Source organism: Xenopus laevis, chromosome 7L, assembly GCF_017654675.1.
Source record: "Xenopus laevis strain J_2021 chromosome 7L, Xenopus_laevis_v10.1, whole genome shotgun sequence".
NCBI classification, from domain to species: domain Eukaryota; kingdom Metazoa; phylum Chordata; class Amphibia; order Anura; family Pipidae; genus Xenopus; species Xenopus laevis.
Window position 1 is genome coordinate 86252983 of NC_054383.1, and position 21057 is coordinate 86274039.

The window sequence follows — 21057 nt, forward strand, 5'->3', positions numbered from 1 at the left end:
AGATGTTTCAATTTAAAGACCTGACCATTACATGCTGCATGCTGATTGTTTGCTATATGTTACCACACACATATAAAAAGGTGATTTACTAGACAAATAACAAGCAAAATAAAAAGTATTGAACAAATCAGCAAACGTAAGGCTATTTAATACATTACACCTGTTGTCTCTGATTATTGTTTTGCTGATTTGTCTGATTGCTCATTATCTTATTTTTACCTAATATTACTAATTACTTTCTCCTTGTCCAAAGTCCTGACATCATGGAGATCCTATAGATTAAAATCATTCCGAGAGAGGAGGGGTGCTGAGCTGAAAGGAGTGGAGAAATACAGGATATGATTAGACCTATCAGCACTGCAACAGAATATCTGTACTTCCTTATGAGTTTTGTGCAATACTTGCAAGGGTGATCCTTAACCCCTTTCTAGTAATGGGGGAGTAAAGTTACATTTTGGAAAGGCAGATAGTACACAACAATATTTTTGCAGTTTCCAGGTCCTCGCTAGAACATCATGACTGGCCATTTTACTTATCACTAACCATTTTCTTGGCCAATAAGGTTGTCTAGTACAATCATAGACAAATTTGTAAAGTCACAAAATGCCACTCTGGGTTGCAATAAAAACTGGCATGATTTTTAGCAGTGTAAGGAAATGATTTTGCTGCTCGACTTTAGTAAACCATTTTGCACCAAAAAAAAGTCCATAACTAGAGAAGTGATGTCAGTTTAGTAAAACATCTCAGTCAACTTTTTATTGTGATTTTTGAAGCAAGCATTATTTTGTGCTATTGCATTTAAAGGCCAAGGAAACTTTAGGCACTTCCTAGTGAAGTTAGGGGCACATTCACTAACCTCCGTAAATTCGCTCACATCGCCACACTTCGCCAGGCGAAAATTTGCCAGGACAATGCTAATTCACAAAAATGCGAAGTTGCGACCAGGGCGCTGAACAATGGCGAAGTTTCGCTAGAGTTAATTCGGAAAGCAAAGCGAAGTTGCACTAGCGTTGGCTAGTTTGCATGCGGCGGGAAGTTAAATTTCAATGGACATATATGTTGCAGCAAATACATTACACTACACAAGCCTGGGAAAACTTAAAAGAAAATATCGTTGTTATATTGCCCTACACATGAGGCCAGTTTATGTGTCATATGTTAGGAAATGTAGGGGGGGAAGCCGGGTACCCAAAAAAAATTATAATCTTTTGCAGCCTATCACCCTGAAAAACTGAGAAGTTGCCAGCGTTTTTTTGAGACTTAGAAAAAATTTAAATTTTTTTTAGGAACTCCTATCTAGTCTATTGCACTTCGCCTGTTCTGAGGTGGCGAAGGCAAGTCTGGTGCAAGAGGTAATGTTAATTAAAATCCACAACTTAGTGAATTTGCGTAGTTACGTCCATTCTCCAGAGCAAAAATTCTCTTGGCGTTAGAGTGCAAAGTAGCACTAGAGTCTATCTCCTTCGCTACCGATTTTCCGCCGGCGTTAGTCACTTCGCCCTTTAGTAATTTTGCCCCTTAGTCTCTAGGTTTGTTTTCCAGACCTGTGCTCCTTTTAGGAAAAAAAAGCTCCAGCCCAGGAAGGTTCCATCTCATCATCACCATCTTACCTTAATATCCGAGTTGTCCCCCAGTAAGTCTTATGGATCTGTGTATTCACAGTATTATGTGCAAAAAAAGATTTTTTGTCACCCTTAGACTTCAATGCATTTCTGTGAATTTTCGCAGTTTCATGAATTTTTGGAGAAATGGAACAGATTTCCCCATCACTAATCACAGGCAGATTTCAGTCAATATCGGAGGAACTGTCTTCCCTGTTGTCTAAGGCCCCAGACCCAATGGCTCCTCCTTCTTACCATTCCTGTACCTATACCAATCAAGAGAGGAAGGTTACAAACAAAAATTGACATAAAAAAAGAAGGGGTGCTGATACTAGTTTGGTATCTATCACTCCCTAAAAAAATACAAAATTACTCACAGGCCATAGAAAGACTGAGCCCATCAGATCCAGTTGGGAAGTTCCAGGAGTTGTAGCTTGACATTTTTTGAGCCCACATTGAGAGTTTACAGGTACTGTGATGTGGCCTTTGTTTTACACTTTGGACACTGCATAGTGCACTGTCAATGGGCACTTGTATCACTTGTGTGTAGGTTCAGTTTTGGGTAAAGTAATTATATATATATATTAATATCATGGAATATACAGTCCCTTTGGCAGTCCATCATCTCAGAGGCCTCCTTGCATTCAAATTGACCTATATAGGTATGGGGCATGGGATAATGGAATTTGGATCTTCATACTTGACGTGTACTAGAAAATCGTGTGAATGTTAAATATTCCCAATAGGCTGGTTTTGCTTACAATAAGGATTCATTATATCTTAGTTTGGATCAAGTACAAGGTACTGTTTTATTATTACAGAGACATTTTAATTTTTTAAATTTGGATTATTTGATTATAAGTCTATGGGAGACAGCCATTACATAATTTTGAGCTTTTTGGATAACAGGTTTCCGGATAATGGATCTGTAATAGTAATACCTGTATTACTAAATAAATGTATAGGAATGGGGTTGGGGCCACAACAATGAGATTGTTATCCTGGATCCACTATTACCTGAAAGGGGACCCTGGTTAGGTTATTACCAGTAAACCCCCGATTCTCTAAAGAATCGTTAATGAAAGAATGGTAACAACAGTGAGGCAGCAAAATGCGATGGGTGCTGATTCACTCGGCATCCCCAGGCAGCAACTGGCGACGCTAATTTGTGGGGATGTAGAGTGAATCTGTGCCTATTGCTTGTTATTACCTATCTGCTATTAGAATTCTTAAATTTTGAGTTTATTGGTAGTAAAGTGTTACTGAAAAATTTCTTTATAAACAACATTTTTTGTGAAAATGTTCTCCTGTCCTTGAATGAGTTCTCCCTGGTGAGCTGTACTTAAAATCTTGACTTTAACATCAGATGAACGCTGCACTCTTGAAAATGCAACATAAAGTTGACCATGACCAAACACAGGCTCAGATAGGTAAATGCCGACTTTATCCAATGTTTGTCCTTGTGATTTGTTGATTGTCATGGCAAATGCAGCCTTAATGGGGAATTGTCGTCGTTTAAGTTTAAAAGGTAATTCCTGGTCAGAACTGGTAAGGTCAATTCTGGGAATCAAAACAGTATCACCGCTATGGGATCCTGTAAGCACTTCTGCCTTGATAACATTTTGTCTCATGCTCTTCACAACCAACCGTGTACCGTTACATAAACCTTGCTTAGTGTTAGGGTAGGGGCACACGGCGCGATTTCGCCGCGATTCTGCGCTGGGCGAGTTGTCGCTGCGTTTTTTAAGCCGAAATAGCTTTGCTAACTTTGGCGCTGGCGTCAATGCAAATCGCGGCGAAATCGCTGCGCTAATTCACACGCGGCGATTCTTTTTCTACTGTCGCCCGGAAACGCTCAGCGAGGCAACTTCGGACGACAATAGAAAACGAATCGCCGCGTGTGAATTAGCGCAGCGATTTTGCCGCGATTTGCATTGACGCCAGCGCCAAAGTTAGCAAAGCTATTTCGGCTTAAAAAACGCAGCGACAACTCGCTTAGCGCAGAATCGCGGCGAAATCGCGCCGTGTGCCCCTACCCTTAAGGTTTCTTAACAGCATGACTATTGTTCCTACTTTGAGTATAAGATTGTGTTGTGGTAATCCAGCATTGTTGATAGTGTTTAAATATTCTAATGGGAAGTTAAGTTTCTCACTTTCGTCTTCAGAATCAATACAGTCAGTACTCAGAAAGACACAGCTTTGTCCAGGAAGTAATGCAATCACTTGGTTGTTTATCATGTCAACATCAATATTTTTTGGAGATAATATAGCCCGTTTTGCTAAAAATGGCCACCCACGCAGGTACGCAACCGGTTCCCCTCCTAGAGTGACGCTAGCGCCGCCATTAGACAAACTTGCAAAGGAGTAGCAAGATGGCCGACGCTTATACAGACTTTAGTGGGCGGATGACAAACTCGCAGAGGAGTAGCAAGATGGCCGACGCTTATACAGACTTTAGTGGGCGGATTTGGCAGTGGGCGGATGACAAAGTCGCAGAGGAGTAGCAAGATGGCCGACGCTTATACAGACTTTCGTGCAGGTACGCAACCGGTTCCCCTCCTAGAGTGACGCTAGCGCCGCCATTAGACAAACTTGCAAAGGAGTAGCAAGATGGCCGATGCTTATACAGACTTTAGTGGGCGGATGACAAACTCGCAGAGGAGTAGCAAGATGGCCGACGCTTATACAGACTTTAGTGGGCGGATTTGGCAGTGGGCGGATGACAAAGTCGCAGAGGAGTAGCAAGATGGCCGACGCTTATACAGACTTTCGTGCAGGTACGCAACCGGTTCCCCTAGTGTGACGGTGAGCGCATCTGCCTCCCTAGATCCTAACCTTCCAGCGGTCGCCGCCTGAGTGAGCAGGAAAGAAGAGGCGGCGGGAGGCAGAAGGAGACGGTGAGCGCATCTGCCTCCCTAGATCCTAACCTTCCAGCGCATCTGCCTCCCCGATCCTAACCTGTTCTGATCCTAACCTTCCAGCACATCTGCTAATCGAAGGCCGCATCTATGTCTTTCGGCTGAAGTTGCGCGCGCATCTCATAGATCCTAACCGAAGTTGCGTGCGCATCTGCCTCCCCTCCACTCGGGACATAGATAGGCCTTCGGTTAGTATATAGGATTCTTTGCACCCTTTGTTTTCACATTTACCTTACTCTACTGGGAGCACATGGTAGGGGTGAGACTGGTGAACCCCTATGTTTGAACACCACCTCCCCTGCACAATGTCGATGGTACAAGTTCCCTTGGAAACCAAGCACATATTTAAATAACACTAAAAAAAAGAAATATCAATCATGTTCAGCTTAATCAGTTGTAGCAAGATGGTGCTCTCAGCTCTCATATAATTCCATTCAGTATCAGCAATCCTTGAAAAGCAGGTTCCCCTGCAAGCTTGACCAGCATTAGCACATTCACTGTTGTCTTCCTGACCGCTGAAAGGAGATATTTCACTAGGCAAAGGATCCCCCTACCCCCTTTCGGTTTGTCTCAATCCACCCAAAATAATGACACAGAGACTTGTATAGTGGCAAAAATCTGTGGAGGTCTTTATTTAACAAATTCAGAAGGACTAGGTACACCCTAAATCCCAGTTGCTGCTCTTACCATCAAACATGGGCCTCTGCCCCTACCGTAACAAAATTTCAGGGAGCAAAGATTCAGGGGCAAAGCACACGCTGTGACTGTCCGATAGCCCATCCTCCTGCTCCCCATCATGTGCATTAATGGTGATAAACCAGCCTCTCAGATGACTCAGACAAGACTGTGCAGTCCCAGTCTGATCCACGCTAGTGACTCTACAAGGGTAGGCCTGCACTGTAACCATCACTGTTTCTGAAGCCACACTGATGCCTACAATTGATTTGGAGCCGCAACTGCATCAGCAAAGTACCACTGACCTACACAGATAATGGCATTCCAGAGGAAGGCAAAAAACTCAGGTGCCTAAAGCAATTTGCATCCTGATTAAAAATTCCTTCCTGACCCCTTTAAGGCGATCGGTTACTGGAACCCTGGAGCACCATCTTTCGAATCCTTCTTTTACCTAGTGTGAGAGGGCGGGAGACAAAAAACAAAAGTGAATCTATCTGACTTGAACTGGAGCTCTCCTTAAGAACCATTTCAGCCCCCACCAACCCCCTGTTCACACCCCCCAGCCCGCTGCCTTTTTCCAGCCAAAAGGTGGCTCCCTATTGTCCTATATGAGGGGGGGGGGAGCTAGATCGCATAACTTGCTGCATTTTGAGCCCAATACCTTTTTGATATAATCTGCCTTTGCATCTTTTTTTTTTTATTAATACAAAGTGCTGTTAAAAAAAGATTTTTAAAAAACACAATGAATGTAATGTGGGGTAAAAGGTTCTCCAGTCTCCTAGTCAACACTCTGGGTCCCTTTAGTTAAACCAGTACCACAGTTTGGAAACCATTGATCTTGGCTTTCTTTTCAGTGATACTGAGACGATCTCACTCTCTTTCTTTATTTGGAACGTATCAGTACAGCTATGGGAGCTATTATCTGAAAACCCCTTTTACAGAAACTTTGAAATACTGCAATTTCTCATAGTTTCCTAACGTAAGAAAAGTTCTTAGTTTATAGCAGATTTGCCTTGACTAATAATAATATAATAAGACATTACTGTTTGTTAAGTTATGTCGCATTAAGCAAAGTAGACGGCCAAACAATCCTATTTGGTTTTTAAAATGGGACTGAATCTAGCAATTATCAGTAAATTTTAGAAAGCAATACAGGAATTATCAGCACTGACTGGTTTTACAATTCATTTTTCATTTGTTCAAGGAGAATACCTGTTTAAATTTCATTCTCACTTCATTTAATTAGTATTAGGTAGCAAGGATTCAGATGGATGATAGTGTTAGCATTGCTTCTGACCATGCTGAGCACTCTCACCAAAGAGCAGAATTAATTTCAACTGCTCAAAAAGCTCAAACACATTCTCACAAATGGACACAGCCATCAGCTTTGATAAAAGTATCAGTTTGTTATATGAGCAACTTTTCTCATCAAGGCTTCAACCCTTGTTACTGCAATTCAAACACCTTTCCTACCGGGCATATTATGCTACAGCAGGCCCATTCACCTAACCTAACTCTATAACCTAAACTGTCAATTACCTAACAACTACAATATTCTAGCCGTGTGAATGGACCCCCCTTAGCTGAAGTCTAAACAACTCTTTATGCCCTTGGCTCTTTTGTGTCTCTATTCTCTCACTCAATCACACACCATTCAGAACCACTTACCTTAATTTTTCCTGCTTATCAGGTTCTCCTGTGGAGGGAAAAATCACAGCAACCTAATCCTAAACTCTAACAGCCTAAGTAAACTCTAATTTTTTTTAGAATTAAAGTTTTTTTTTTTTTTTTTTTACTTAACATTCATATTATATATATATATATATATATTACTCAGTTACATATAAATATTATATAAGGTGACATATAAAGATTATCAATATAATAAATGATATATTATAAATAATTAGTAAAAATGTAATGATAAGATATTAATTAACCTTGTGATAAAATATTTCTAGAATTTAAACATTACCTGTTAACTAATCTTATATATGCTAAAATACTTTTTTTTTTTTTTTTTTTTTTTTTTTAAGCCTTAACATTAATTACAATTCCTTTTCTTACTTGGCATCAGGAACTCTGGTGCAGATGTTATAAAAAGGAAATGGCAGCAAATCATTACATGGCTCCATGCAGCAGCAGGATGTTGTACTTACACACTGGGCAGATCCCCACAGTTGATGCCTTGGTTGTTTTTTTGCCCATTACTTACTCCTGCCAGTTGGGATTTATAAAGGAGAACCCTGAGAGGATGTTGATGTCATTACATCCGATGTTGTCTTTCTCGATCTCTAAAGATGAGCCAGAAGAATCAGTCGATGGCTAAAAGAAAGAAGTAAATTATTTTTCTGCACTCTAATATTTCCTTTCAATCAAATAATGGGTACATTTCTTAAAAACATGTGCAAAGAACAGTATTTCTGCACTATGTACACAATAAGAACATCCAGTACATGTGTTATGACACTGTTTCACTGTAGGGGCGACCACTGGAAGGGGAGTCTGGCCTGAGAGCCAGTCAGGATGAATTTAAAGAGATACTGACACCTGAAATTAAACTTTTTTTTAATTCTATTATAATATTGGCTTTGCAAGCTACTTCTAACTTTGCCATAAAGTATTTGCATGATGCTTTTACATTACCTGTCTGATCCCCCATGTTCCTGTATGAGGAGGCTGCCATATTTGTGCAGCAGGAGTCTGTTAGCATTATAAACTGTAACTAACAGGCTGAGATGGGACAGTCAGGTTGGCAAAGTCAGAGAGTCAGAGAGTCAGGCTTAGGAACTTCAACTAACAATTATATACAAAAACAAACCTCTCAGCAAAAAATGATCAACATGACCTATAGGTAATATTTAATGTACATTCATATGCTAAAATTCATTTTTTAGTGTCAGTATCACTTTAAGGGTGAATGTGTAATAACTGTCTTGGATATCAGTGGAACTATTTGGAAAATAACCATACACTAAACAGGCAAGGAAATCTTGTGTTAGGGCCAGACCTGCTTAGGCCTTCTAATAAGCAGTTGATCATACATATGTCACTTAAATCAATATAACATTCTATCTGTGATTAGGAACAATTACTAACACAGTGTCAGCTATCTAAAAATGATAAAGATGCACATGACAACGTTAAAGCATTTTGAGGAAGTTGTCAAGAAGGGGGAAACATTATACACATATTTAGACTGATTATAGATAAATGTGAATGCTTCTGTATTCTGCACTTGTTACTCCTTCTCTGATTAGAACCAGGCGCAGCTCTGTGTTCTCTATTCCAGGAAACCCATGGGGTAACATGCAAACTGCTAAAATATGTCATAAGATTCCCATTGTATGTGATGTACTTACCATTCTAGGCTGGAGAGGGGGTTTTACTTTCAGACTCTCCAGCTCCACCCAATTGATAGAAGCAAAGAAAGGGTGCTCCCTGATGTTTCCATTGGTGCCAAGACGATGCTGAGGATTCTTCTTTAAGAGCTAAAGAAAAGACCAGTTGTTTACACTGTAGCCATTACAGATATAACACAAACAGTATCTCACACTTAGGCTAGTGGCACAAGGGGCACTTTTTGTAACAGATGGCAGCAGAAGACAAAATTCCCCTGTTTACTTATTACCATTTCTGATGTGATTAAATAGAAAATGCACTGGTTTTGCAGTTACAGGGTGATTTACACACCCACTACACGGACCTGGTAACTGTTGTTCTTTCCCACCAGGGAGAAGCAGTGGTCAAAACACCTGGTATGCCATAGGTATTAGAGTGCTCAGTCACAATATATATCAGGAAGTATAAGGTTAGAAAACGCACACCTAAATGCAATATGTGAGGTGCTAATCCCAAGAAGCCCCCCCATATGAGTCTCCAAGGTTGTAATGCTCAAAAATCCAAAAGAAGGCTTGAAAAATTAAAGTTGTATTACATCAAAAAAATGTTATAAGAAAACAAGTCCTAATGATATGTATTTTCTTATGATTTCTTATGATTTGTGTAACTATTTTTTTGATGTAATAAAATGCGATAGAGTGTGCAATCCTTCCCTTGATTTTTTAAGAATACACAGGGGGTCATCTTTTCCTTGAGTTGCAAGTGCTAGAGCACTTACGGAATTAACTTCAAGGTCCTTCATGGATTTACTTTACAACAGTAATCTATATATATATATATATATATATATATATATATATATATATATATATATATATATATCAGTCCATGAAAGCACTCACAGCAGTCGCCATCAAGCGTGTATCAAAAAGTCATTTATTGGTGCATGATATACCATGCACCAATAAATGACTTTTTGATACACGATTGATGGCGACTGCTGTGAGTGCTTTCATGGACTGCAACAATTACTTTTGGTTAGCACCCGGCAGATGATCATATGAATGGTGAGTGCAGATAATCTCCATATATATATATATATATATATATATATATATATATATATATATATATATATATATATATATATATATAGCCAAGAAATCCGCACTCATAGCTCTTTTGTGATGAAAAAAAATGGGGTTATTCAAAGTTTCGACTCTTATACTCAAGCCGTCATCAGGAAGGGTGACGGCTGATGACGGCTCAAGTCTAAGAGCCGAAACGTTGAATAAACCATTTTTTTCATCACAAAAGACCTATGAGTGCTGATTTCTTTGCTCTATTGATATTGATATATGTTCCAGCACCTAGGCATTTCCATTGTTTTTTGAGTGCACCTATCCAGTACTTTGTTTATATATATAAAATATATATTTTACATTTTAAAAAGCATAAGACGCTCCTTCGTACCTTTTCCAGTAGGTCTTGCAGTTCTGGACTAATCCACTCAGGGTATTGTGGCTCGTCACTGACAGTGGACTCTTGCACCATTGTCCGGACTCGACCATTGTAAAATGGGGATCTCCCTATGGCCATTCGGTAGATGACGACACCAAGTGACCACCAATCTGCAGCTGCATTATATTCCTTCATAAGCATAACCTTGAAAATAAAAGATATAGAATTGAATAAGCAACAGAAAATAAGTTATATGTTGTAGATGTGCTGAAACTGAGTTTCCTACCTCCGGAGCCATGTATCCGTAGGTTCCTATTCGGCCTCTGGTGGTTCTATTGCCGAATATGTTGTGAGCCACCAGACCAAAGTCACAAATTTTAATGTGTCCATTTTGGTCCAGCAGAATGTTTTCCAGTTTAATATCACTGCAAGATAAAGATGAGCAAGAATAAAAATTATTATCAGTTTGAAAGGGGGGAGAGAAGAATCGAGGTAATGGAATAAGACATTTTCAGATTTAAAGGGGTGTGGGAGAGAATAATAGAGGTAATGGAATAAGACACACTTACAGAAAGCACATTACAGAAGATGCTCAGATATTGGTTGGGTGTCACACACAGTTTGCAATTTACACAAAGGGGTGAATAAGAGCATGGGTTTGGTTGCCCCATCATTGGAGAAGCAAAGTGCTTGTAAATATTAAGGTCTCATTTTCCTCTGTACAGTAAATAAGCTGTTATGTAGGTTAGTATGGCCAGATATGAACTATAGGGAACTATGGATGTATATGAAACAATAATAATAGAGTAGAAAAAAATTTTTTTTACAAACCGATGAACAATTCCTCTGGAATGAAGAAATTGTAATCCACAAACCATCTCTGCTGCGTAGAACCTTATTAAAAAGAACAGAGTAAAAATCAAATTAATGAACAGCTTTAAAAAATATCAAAAGTCATGCCAAAACTTTTGTTCTACTTCTGATTGAATCAAAACCCCCCTTACTGTGTTAATATCTCAGCTGTGTAGCCTTTTCTTTATACAGTATTTTGTTATCCCCAGTGTTGTCAGAACTAAATAGACCTATAGTAAATGTTACACCTTTTCTTACATAACCCCTATACTGTCTCATCCTCAGTAGAACTGCTTGGCCTATTTTATTATTTATACTTGCATTTTCTCTTTATTGCGGTTTCAAGTTCACATTCCTTCAGTTTAAGGGCAAGGCCAGACGTGACGTTTTTGCTGTGTTTTTACGTTGCGTTTTTAAAAATGAACAGCCAGCCGTAAATACGCATAAACTACACTACCACTGAAACTAATGGAAAACGCACTATGGCAATTCACACAGGGCGCTTGCAAGTTGAAACCCGCCACAGGATGCCAGTATTGGCGTTATTTAGCAGAAACATCAATACGTCAAGAAACTACCAAATCAATAGACTCTATGGGATCTGCACGTTTGAAACCACACTGTATGTAAATACGCAGCGTATTTAAAATATGGCGTCCAAATTCAATGAGAACAATGAGAAGTGCATGTTGGGAAAATAATCGTACGTGCTGAAAAACACATGAAAAACGCATGTTGACGGTCGCGTGTGGTTTCAGTAGCATATTTACGCCTGGATGTCCTTTCTTAAAAACGCAACGTAAAAACGTAACGTAAAAACTCTGCAAAAACGCCACGTCTGGCCTTACCCTAAAAGGAGAAAGAAAGTCAAAGTCACTGGGAGCACCAATATGAAAGGCACCCACTGAATAAAAATACTTTTTCCACTTGGCTGGAGCTCCTCTGTTGTATCTTCTTCTCTCCATCAGAGGGGCATGCCATCAGTTTCCGTCATTCTCCCAAGGACCCCTTGAAACATTATGCATATGCCCACTCAGGGTGGCACAAGGTAACCCTGGGAGAATCACAAAATATCTGATAGAAAGAACCCCAGGCCAGTGCTAGGCTTAGGTAAAAAGTAAGCAATTGTGTTCATTAGTTGGTATCTACCAAATTGAACCCCCCCCTCAAGTGAATATGACTTTCCATGTAATGTTAATCTGCATTTAGAAGTTTCTGTGCTGTGTTGCTTGTTTTTGCTCCCTCAAGAAGAAAGACTACATGATGTCTGGCATTCTCTTAGCATCACCAACTCACGCAACCCTTTGCAAGTCATTCACAACTTTAATTTAACACCATATTATTCCATGGCAAATTCTGAAATAACAATGTATTTTTACTAATAAGAACATGAATTTACATTCTTTTAATGCAATTCTGATTGCAAAATATTTTTAACATGATTTTCTTCTGTCCCTCATCTTATTAGATCCTTTAACACACAGAAAGCAAATTCTTTCTGTCATCCCATGTTCCACCATTTCAAGTACTGTGTCACTTACATGACTGTAGATGTTGGAAAGGGTCCGTTCTCCATCACAGTAGAAAGGCTGCCCCCACTGGCGTACTCCAGGACGAAGAAGGCCTGCAGCTGGTTACAAAGACAAATACAATCAGACTTAGATATTGCAACAACAAACCTGATCAATGCAGCTTAAGGTATTACATAAAAGGAGTATTCAGTATATTTTGTGTCTATTGTCTATATCATTGTTTTATAGACCTGCTGCATACAGTAAACAGACTTTTTTGAGCTGTATTTTGTACAGTGCTCCCTTGTTCCAACAAATTGAGTGATCAGAATTGAGCATTTATGGCTGCTAACAGTGTGGGTAATATATGCTTGCTTCTAATTTCCTACCACTGCACAGAGAAGATAGAGACCAATTTGATCTCTTCAGCATTGGAGAAAGGGTTTCCAGAATTGGTCCGGGGGATAGGAGGTTATATCACTGGAAGATTTATTAAAAGATCATTTTATATATGTATATATAGTAATGACAAAAAGTTGTGTCAAGCTTAAAAAGGAAGAAGGTCTATTTATTCCGACGTTTCAGTTCCATACCCACACTGGAACTTTCATCGGGGAAAGAAGGGGTCTTCTTTCCCTGATGAAAGTTCCAGTATGGAATTGAAACGTCGGAATAATTAAACCTTCTTCTTTTTTTGCTTGACACAACTTTTTGTCTTTAAATCCTTGGAGTGCTGTCGCTTTGCATTACTATTTGTCTCCTTTTCTGACTAGCACCCAGGTGTATACCTATGGCTCACGGAGTGCGTTCCATATGAACTGTGTATGTATGTATGTATATATATATCTATATATATCTATATATATCTATATCTATATATATATATATATATATATATATATATAAATATCTATATATAATACAAAGTGGCTTATATTAGGGATTCTAAACACAGTAGGATGACTTTATATACCCTTTATAAAGATTGGTAACACTAAAAACATCTTGTACCTTTGACTGGAATGCTGCATAGGCATGGCAAAGAAAAGGGCTTCCCCCAGCAATCTTCAGGGCACGGTGTTCCTTCATGATCTCTGGTCTTTTCTCCAGGACTTTAAGTGCCACAAGTTGTTTCCTGCTGGTGAGTGTAGCCAACATTACCTAAAAAAGGAGAATGGGGAGAGCAATTATTATTGGTTTGCTATTAGTTCATAGGTTCAAGGAGCTGATTGCTTAAATCAAGATATTTAATTTAAATATTAAGGGGCAGATTTACTAAGGGTCGAAGTGAATTCAAGGGAATTTTCAAAGTAAAAAAATTCAAAGTAATTTTTTGTATACTACGACTTCGAATTTATTTGATTCGAAGTAAAAATTGTTCGAATATTCGACCATTCGATAATCGAAGTACTGTCTCTTTAAAAAAACTTTGACTTCAATACTTCGCAAATGAAACCTGCCGAAGTGCTATGTTAGCCTATGGGGACCTTCTACAACATTTTTCTAAGTCTTTACACATCGAATAAAAATCCTTTGATCCTACGCTAAAATCGTATAAATCGTTCAATTAGAATGATCATTATTCGATCGCAGGATTGCCAAATTTGCTGAAAAAACTTCTAATTCGATATTCGAATTCAAAGTTTTTTAATTCGATGGTCGTCTTTTGAAGTTTTTTGTACTTCGAAATTCGACCCTTGATAAATCTGCCTCTAAGTTTTAGGTGTACTGATTTTATACAGCATTAAGATTATGGGTGAAGAGAAACAACTTGCTTATATCAAGATATTCACTTTGAATATTCACCTAGTGTATTGATTTAATCATTAACATTATGGGGGAAGAGAAACAAAATCCTGCCCAAAAATATTGAATAAAAGGTAACTGAAATAAAGACTCTTTAGTTGCTAGAAAGAAATTAAAAACTGCATTTAATGTTAAGCATTCTCTATAGCAGGACTTTCACTATTACAACAAAATAACATTACCTCTTCAAGTTTATATCAGAAATTATATTTTAGTTTAGTACCTACCATTATTATAGATTAATAAATATTTTTTTGGTTTAACAGTTAAAAAAAACAGTTAAAAAAAACTGATAGATATTGCTGTATGGCAACTTTATGAAGACCCCAGTAATGTTCAAAATATTGATGGCCAAATAAAATCACATATTAAGCAAGTCCCTAGGGTGCAAGCAGTTTCTCTTTCTCGTCTTTTGAATATATATGAAAAACTACTGACTTTGCCAAAACTTCCTCGCCCAAGGACTTTGTGGACTTCATAACTGCTAATCTTCAGTGGGGCAGGTCTTCTGGCTTGAGCACGGCATCTCTTCCTCCTCTTACTGCCTCCTTTTGGGGGGAAAAAAACATATTAATTCCTATATCAACAATGTAAAAAAACAGAAGACCGAATATTACAGTTATGATCTAACTTGGTTAAACTAGCTCCAGAAGAGCAGCACAGGCCTGGAGCATTTCCAGTATAGATTTGTGCTCCTGTCCAAATGTATCATTTCACAAATAGTCAGCTTTTACTCATATATGGGTAGTTTGGAGTAATCTTGTACTTAGAAATGTTCGTTTAGAAAAGCCTTAATGCCTTCCACAAGTTAATCTAACTGTTTTTTCAACAGACATATGGACAGACATACAGAGTACTGAATAATTATGCTGAATTACTCTAGTGGATAGTCACATAAACATTACTGTATTCAAAACTTAGGGAAACTATCGGGTAACAATACAAATTGCTCCTATATGTAATATTACAAACTGAGGGAGCATTTAATTCAAGATATCCTATAGCAATGTCAGTTGAGCTACTTCTCATTACCTCTGAAGGTCTGTGGACTCCTTGGCCTTTTGTGATGTTTTGGCCATTTCATTTGCAGCTCACTGCTCTCCTGACTTCTCTCTCCCGCCATCTTTCTATCCTCCTCCAAAATATTCAGTTTTTTATATTTTCTCTCCATAGCACTCTCCTCAAATCCACCTGTAATCGCTAGGGTCATCAGATACACAGTTCTCCTCTGCACTCTCCTAACTGTCTATCTGTAACGGTCACTTTCTCCTCTAGCCTGTCACATGATCAACTGTCTCATACACAGCATGTCTACCAGTTGACTGTTGAACTTGATAGGCACCTGATTCTGATACAAGACTATACAATTGCAAGGCTATGATAAATCAGGCTTAGATGTTAAATAAATAAAAAAAGGTATGATTCTATAAAAGGTTTCTGTAAAATTACTATAAAATGAATTGAATTTTTTTTTTATTTTATAAAGAACCTTGATTCTCTAAGGATTGCTTGCTGAGCTGTTGTGTGCTTTGGTGGTGAAATGTAATGGCAAAAAGGGAGAACCCTGGCGCCTGTTAAGCACATATGGCAATTCAGAATTTTAGTAGTTTAAAAAGTAAAATAACTGCCTGATTCTTGTCTACTAGGAATCTTGTAAATACAATATTTTGCAAATTGGCATTGAACCATTATAAGTAGAGCTGTGTATGGGATCCATTATCCAGAAACCCGTTATCCAGAAAACTCAGAATTACAGAATTGCTGTCCATAGATATCATTTTATTCAAATAATCCACATTTTTTAAAATGATTTCCCTTTTTTCTGTATTAATAAAACAGTACCTTGTACTTGATCCAAACTGAGATGTAATTAATCCTTATTGGAAACAAAACCAGTTTATTGGGTTCATTGAATGTTGAAATTATATTCTAGTAGATTTAAGGTATGAAGATCCAAATTACAGAAAGATCCATTATCCAGAAACCCCCAGGTCCCAAGCATTCTGGATAACAGGACCCATACCTGTACTATATTAGTACTGTTAGTCCAGAGAAAGAGATGGCTGGTACGTGTAAATACAAAACTTGTGATTTATGCTTGACTAACCTTGCAACTGATGAAATGGTTGGACTTGGACACTATTTGTTGCATAAAGTGGACAGTTTGCATTATATAAGATTTGGTTCCTCTATCATATTTCCATTGCTTTGGTTTATATGCAGATTAGGTGGGTTCAGGATGACATCCTAGCTAAAAACGAGGGAAATGTATCCTTCTCACATGCAACTCCCTATCTCCCCAGCTCACTCAGGTAACTAAGCCACAAGAGATCCAGTCACAGTATCATGTCATCTATGATACCATCATAACAGGCAAGATAAAATATGTGGGGAGACAGAACAATTAAATGCATGTACATTTGGCTACTGGATATGAAATATTTACTGCAACACATCATCATAGTGAAATACAAATGGTGTCCCAGTGGTAGCATCCCTGAGCTAAGAAACAAATATTCGGAAAGGGTAAATACAACTCTCTCTTCCAAATACTGTGCAACTAGTGCTAAAACCAATTTGCTTTGTTTACAAAATGTCACTCTGCAGTCAAATTAGTCACAACCAGGAAGTGATGACATGAGGGAGAGAGTTTAGCCAATCAGTGTGGCAGTTAAATCCATTAGAATAAATGAGGAAGGGGAGTCAGGGTTGTGCCTTTGCTTTTATATATCTTTGTAAACCACAGATTCCCCAAGTACATAACATTCACCATATTACTAAATATTGTATTTACTATTACCTCTTTGGCAGGGTGATCATGAAGGGTGTCAGAGAGCGGCCAGTAAAGTACAGCATTTGGATGGATGAGTTGCTGTTACCCATGACTGGGATGCTTGGTGAATATGGGATTGCTGCAAAAAACAACATAATGATAAGTCATCGTGTTTTACTCAGTGGTCAGAAACCACTGCCTCTGTGACATAAAATACCCCTGGTCAACTGGTAATGAAATCACTGCATGATGTGCCTGGCCATTAGCCTCCATCAGTGACTAGACTGAACAAATGCAGAAATGATACATCTCAGGCATCTGGGAGACAATATGTGAGACATACTGTACATAATCTGTTCTTATACACAATCTCTTATACAATCTCTTATTCATATCAATGCATGGCTGTTAGGGTAATTTGGACCCTAGCAAACAGATTTATGAACTTGCATTCTGGAGAGCTGATGAATTAAAAAGCTAAATTTCTAAAAAACCACAAATAATAAAACATGAAAACGAATAGCAAATTGTCTCAGAATATCACTCTCTATATCATACTAAAAGTTAATTTAAAAGTGAACAACCTCTTTAAATTTCATAAACTACATCATACCAACTTGTGAAAATAGGAAACTGTTAGAGCATCTTATGAAAAGGGAGCAAGATGTAAAGTGCAAATAACAGCCACAATTCACCCTTGTTTGCACCTCTTTTGCAAAATTTGCACGTTGCGGGAAGGGGACATTATGATATTTATGCATATAAAACAAATATTCAATTCTTCTGGGATTTAGCTAATCATAAAATAATACTTTGTATTTATAGAAGACTAGCATTGAAAGAAAAATATAGAAATAGACCAGAGGGGAATGTAGGATTGCTAAAAAATTGCAAGCAGTTGTATTACTAATATGAGGGCACTACTGGATAATTCAAATTCTTAATTGGAACAAAATAATAGGGTTTAAAAAAAAAGCACCCAGCCATTTCATTTCCAACTCTCACCTACTTGCTCTGGTAAGGGAAACAAACTTATGATATATTTTCATTTGTCTAAAACCAAGTCATAAAAGCCCCTTGCAAGAATACCTCAAGGACTGTTATTAAAACTTTAAATATCCATTTTCATGTGAACTGTAGGATATGTGTCTGGAGTCTAAGGATGTGCTTGCTGCACCCATTCAATAACTTAACTTGTGTGTAAAAGTTGGGGCCTGGCCTTCCAACACAAACCTGTTGGGTATTAGGACTTAGTATTGGTTACAATTTGCAACCAACCACAATATCGTAGAAAATCATTAATCGACATGTCAGCTCCACTTTCAGTGTTCTACATTTTAATCAAATGAGCAATGTCAACCATTCATTTGTATGCATATTTGAGTGACTGGAAAATTTGTGTTTTAGCAGAGACAATTCTCAGTATTGTCTATGGCAGAATATTTTCTGGTTTTAGTAGCAGAGAAAAAACGCTGAGCACAATGTCTCATTGCCCTTAAAGTTAATTTGAGCAGCTTTTTGTCTCTCCTGGTAAAAAAGTGCCTGATGCAAATTTGTCAAGTTCACCGGTGCCTGTAATAACCAGCCAAATATTTTTTACCTGCCAGTAGACTGATTAAAACAAGTTGCTAATTGGTGGATATTGGTCAATCCATTTACCACCTCTCAGTAAACAACCCCTTTTATCTCTTATTTTATATATAGAATGGACCAATTAAAACACGCCGCTTTATCTTTCAATGTTTTTGGAAGGTGAATGGGTATAAAAACACATAAAAAAAAATCAATAATGGATTTGGAAAGATTTTTATTAATTGGCAACTCCCATATCATTAACTTTCAAGTGACATAAGGAAGAAAGGTTAGCTCAGAAGTCTGGAAGGAATATGGGTTTGTTGTAGCAGGAATAGTTACAATAAATTGTAAAACAATGGAATTGCAGCAAAAACAATCCAAAACAAATCTCACAAGATTCACAAGACTGTGCTGCCAAATGAAGAGTTAAAACATTTCAAATGACACATAGAGACTTTCTAAAAAAAACAGAAACACAGGATTGCAAGTCATTCTATCAGATAGATAGTCTTCTAATATCTGAGGCATGTCCAGCTTACATCATTTTGCCTGCTTCCCTCTAGGGAAAAAAGGAACATTTTAGAAGTAAATTTCCTTGTTTCCACTCAGTGTTAGACTGGGATGCCAAAGGCCCACCAGAAAACTATAGGCTGTGGGCCCACTTTCCAAACTATTATACCTCCTCTCCTCAATCAATCTCTTTATTCTCCTAGTCTCTCTACATACTATACTCTATTCTTCCATTATTAAGCCTCTTTTCCCATAAAGAAATAGGGAATGACCATGAAATAGGTCAAATGGTTAGAAGGAAAAGGCCCACTGACACCTGGACCCACCGGGAGTTACCCTGGTACCCCAGTGGCCAGTCCGAAAAGCCGATCACCACATAGATACGCTAGTGGTTTAAGCTTAGGCAATAGCAAATTAACGCTAGCGTATATGCGGCGGTAAGCTCCGCGGCGCAAACCACCCCAAAACCGCTCAGTAAATACGCATGTGTGTCCATAGCCTAACAATACTCTACTGTGTAAGATACAGCATGACATACAGCGGGAACCAGCACACACACAAAATAATGTATCTTACCAGGCACATATACTGCTTCCCACACTGGCTGTTAGCTCTAAAGCCCTTGGGCACATTCACACATAGTAAAAGTGGTGGCACACAATGGCTGGAAGAAGTTCAGAATAAAGAAGCATGAGAAAAGCTTACACTGTTTATATCACAGCTAAGGTTCTAACAACCCAACTGCAATCTGTGTCATTCCCATAATCGAGAGAGGCAGTTTGGGCAGCAATATGTTTGCCCAAGAAATAACATTTCATATGTATCTGTGGAAGTTATAATATACTTTACATAAATCTAGAAATGACCAAGCACGAAAGTCTTCATTTTAAGTATCTTGTCGCCTGATGGAGGATGAATACAGTCTTTTAGAAAGACTTAAATTTTGTTTGCAATGTGTGATGGTTTTATCATTAGGGCTAAGAACAGAATAAATTTCACGAAAATGTACAATCTAAAAATAAAATTGTAATACTGAGGCATATGCCTCTCCATGTTCAGAGGATATTGGTCATCCACATCAGAGGTTTTGATCTGCAATGTCTTTTAGTTTGTCTCCATTTATGTTCCTCTACTCGCTGTCCTGCCCAGATGGGGGATTGTGTTTTCCTCTGTGCCTCTTTTCTCATCTTCTTCTTACATTTGGTCATTTTCTGTTTCTTCTCAATGTTGTCACTACTGCCACTATCACTTGAGGTTTCTGTTGACTCATCTTGTTCCACTTTCGCTTTTTTAGCTTTTTATGAGATTGCTTCTTCTCTTTTTTGTTTGTGAGCCTTTTTGGAACTTTTGCGTTTGTGAGATTCCTGCTCCTTTTGTTCCCTTTGTCTTGTTTTCTCTTGCCCATTTGTCTTCCTTTCACTAGTTATTTCTTCTCTTCGCAGGTGAAATTAAAAATATTAAAATAAATTATATGAACTACTTTTAAGATAAACTCATTATGTAAAGCAAGAGAGGTGTTCATTCATTTTTTTTCAGCCTCTGGATAAAGCCTTGGCATCAAGGCAAGTGAGAGGGCTGCTGCGAGAGGGCTTACCCCTAAAATATATATGGATATAATTTGTATTTATAAATATACCTGGTAGCTGCTATATTGCCTGACCAGGGGCAGATAAGTATATGAGAAAAAAACTAATAAAATAGTAGCAACTCTTTTTGTTCAACAACCAGAGAAGTTCCACTGAAACTTTGTCTATTGAGAATGTTTAGGAATACATGCAAGGCAAGCAACATGGTTTATCCTGATTATATGACCAAATGTTAACTTGCAAAAATGCAGAAGATGCTGTTTTTGCAATCTTCCAAACAAGCAAGCTGAGCAGTACCTGGGTGCTTTCCAGCCACTAACAAAGGGGCAAATTCACTAAGCACCGAAGCGCCGAACGCTAGCGTTAATTCGCTAGCATTTGGCATTTTCGTTACTGCGCAAATTCACTAACGAACGCTGGCGTAGTTTCGCTAGTGTTACTTCGCAC

At 38.2% G+C, this 21057-nt stretch overlaps 2 protein-coding genes across 2 annotated transcripts; both read right to left on the minus strand.

Moving 5' to 3' along the window:
• Window positions 1-9042: 9042 nt before the first annotated feature.
• LOC121395472 (protein kinase C delta type-like) lies at window positions 9043-11468 on the minus strand. The gene is made up of 4 exons (XM_041569041.1): window positions 10829-11468; window positions 10284-10422; window positions 10010-10201; window positions 9043-9087 (listed from the first exon to the last, which is right to left on the minus strand). Exons 1-4 carry the CDS (start codon window positions 10873-10875, stop codon window positions 9043-9045), a joined length of 423 nt encoding a protein of 140 aa, XP_041424975.1. The 5' UTR covers window positions 10876-11468.
• Window positions 11469-12343: 875 nt separating this feature from the next.
• LOC121395761 (protein kinase C beta type-like) lies at window positions 12344-15410 on the minus strand. The gene is made up of 4 exons (XM_041570045.1): window positions 15199-15410; window positions 14605-14714; window positions 13372-13521; window positions 12344-12479 (listed from the first exon to the last, which is right to left on the minus strand). Exons 1-4 carry the CDS (start codon window positions 15374-15376, stop codon window positions 12387-12389), a joined length of 531 nt encoding a protein of 176 aa, XP_041425979.1. The 5' UTR covers window positions 15377-15410; the 3' UTR covers window positions 12344-12386.
• Window positions 15411-21057: the final 5647 nt, after the last annotated feature.

Excerpts from the sequence above, each read along its gene's own strand:
- LOC121395472 (XM_041569041.1), bottom strand. The coding sequence starts at position 10,875 with ATGGTTTGTGGATTACAATTTCTTCATTCCAGAGGAATTGTTCATCG. Across the intron at positions 10,423-10,828 it reads TCCAGAGGAATTGTTCATCG|TGATATTAAACTGGAAAACA; the intron begins GTTTGTAAAAAA and ends TTTATCTTGCAG. Across the intron at positions 10,202-10,283 it reads ACGGATACATGGCTCCGGAG|GTTATGCTTATGAAGGAATA; the intron begins GTAGGAAACTCA and ends TTTATTTTCAAG.
- LOC121395761 (XM_041570045.1), bottom strand. The coding sequence starts at position 15,376 with ATGACCCTAGCGATTACAGGTGGATTTGAGGAGAGTGCTATGGAGAGA. Across the intron at positions 13,522-14,604 it reads GGCGAGGAAGTTTTGGCAAA|GTAATGTTGGCTACACTCAC; the intron begins GTCAGTAGTTTT and ends CTCCTTTTTTAG. Across the intron at positions 12,480-13,371 it reads ATGCAGCATTCCAGTCAAAG|CTGCAGGCCTTCTTCGTCCT; the intron begins GTACAAGATGTT and ends CTTTGTAACCAG.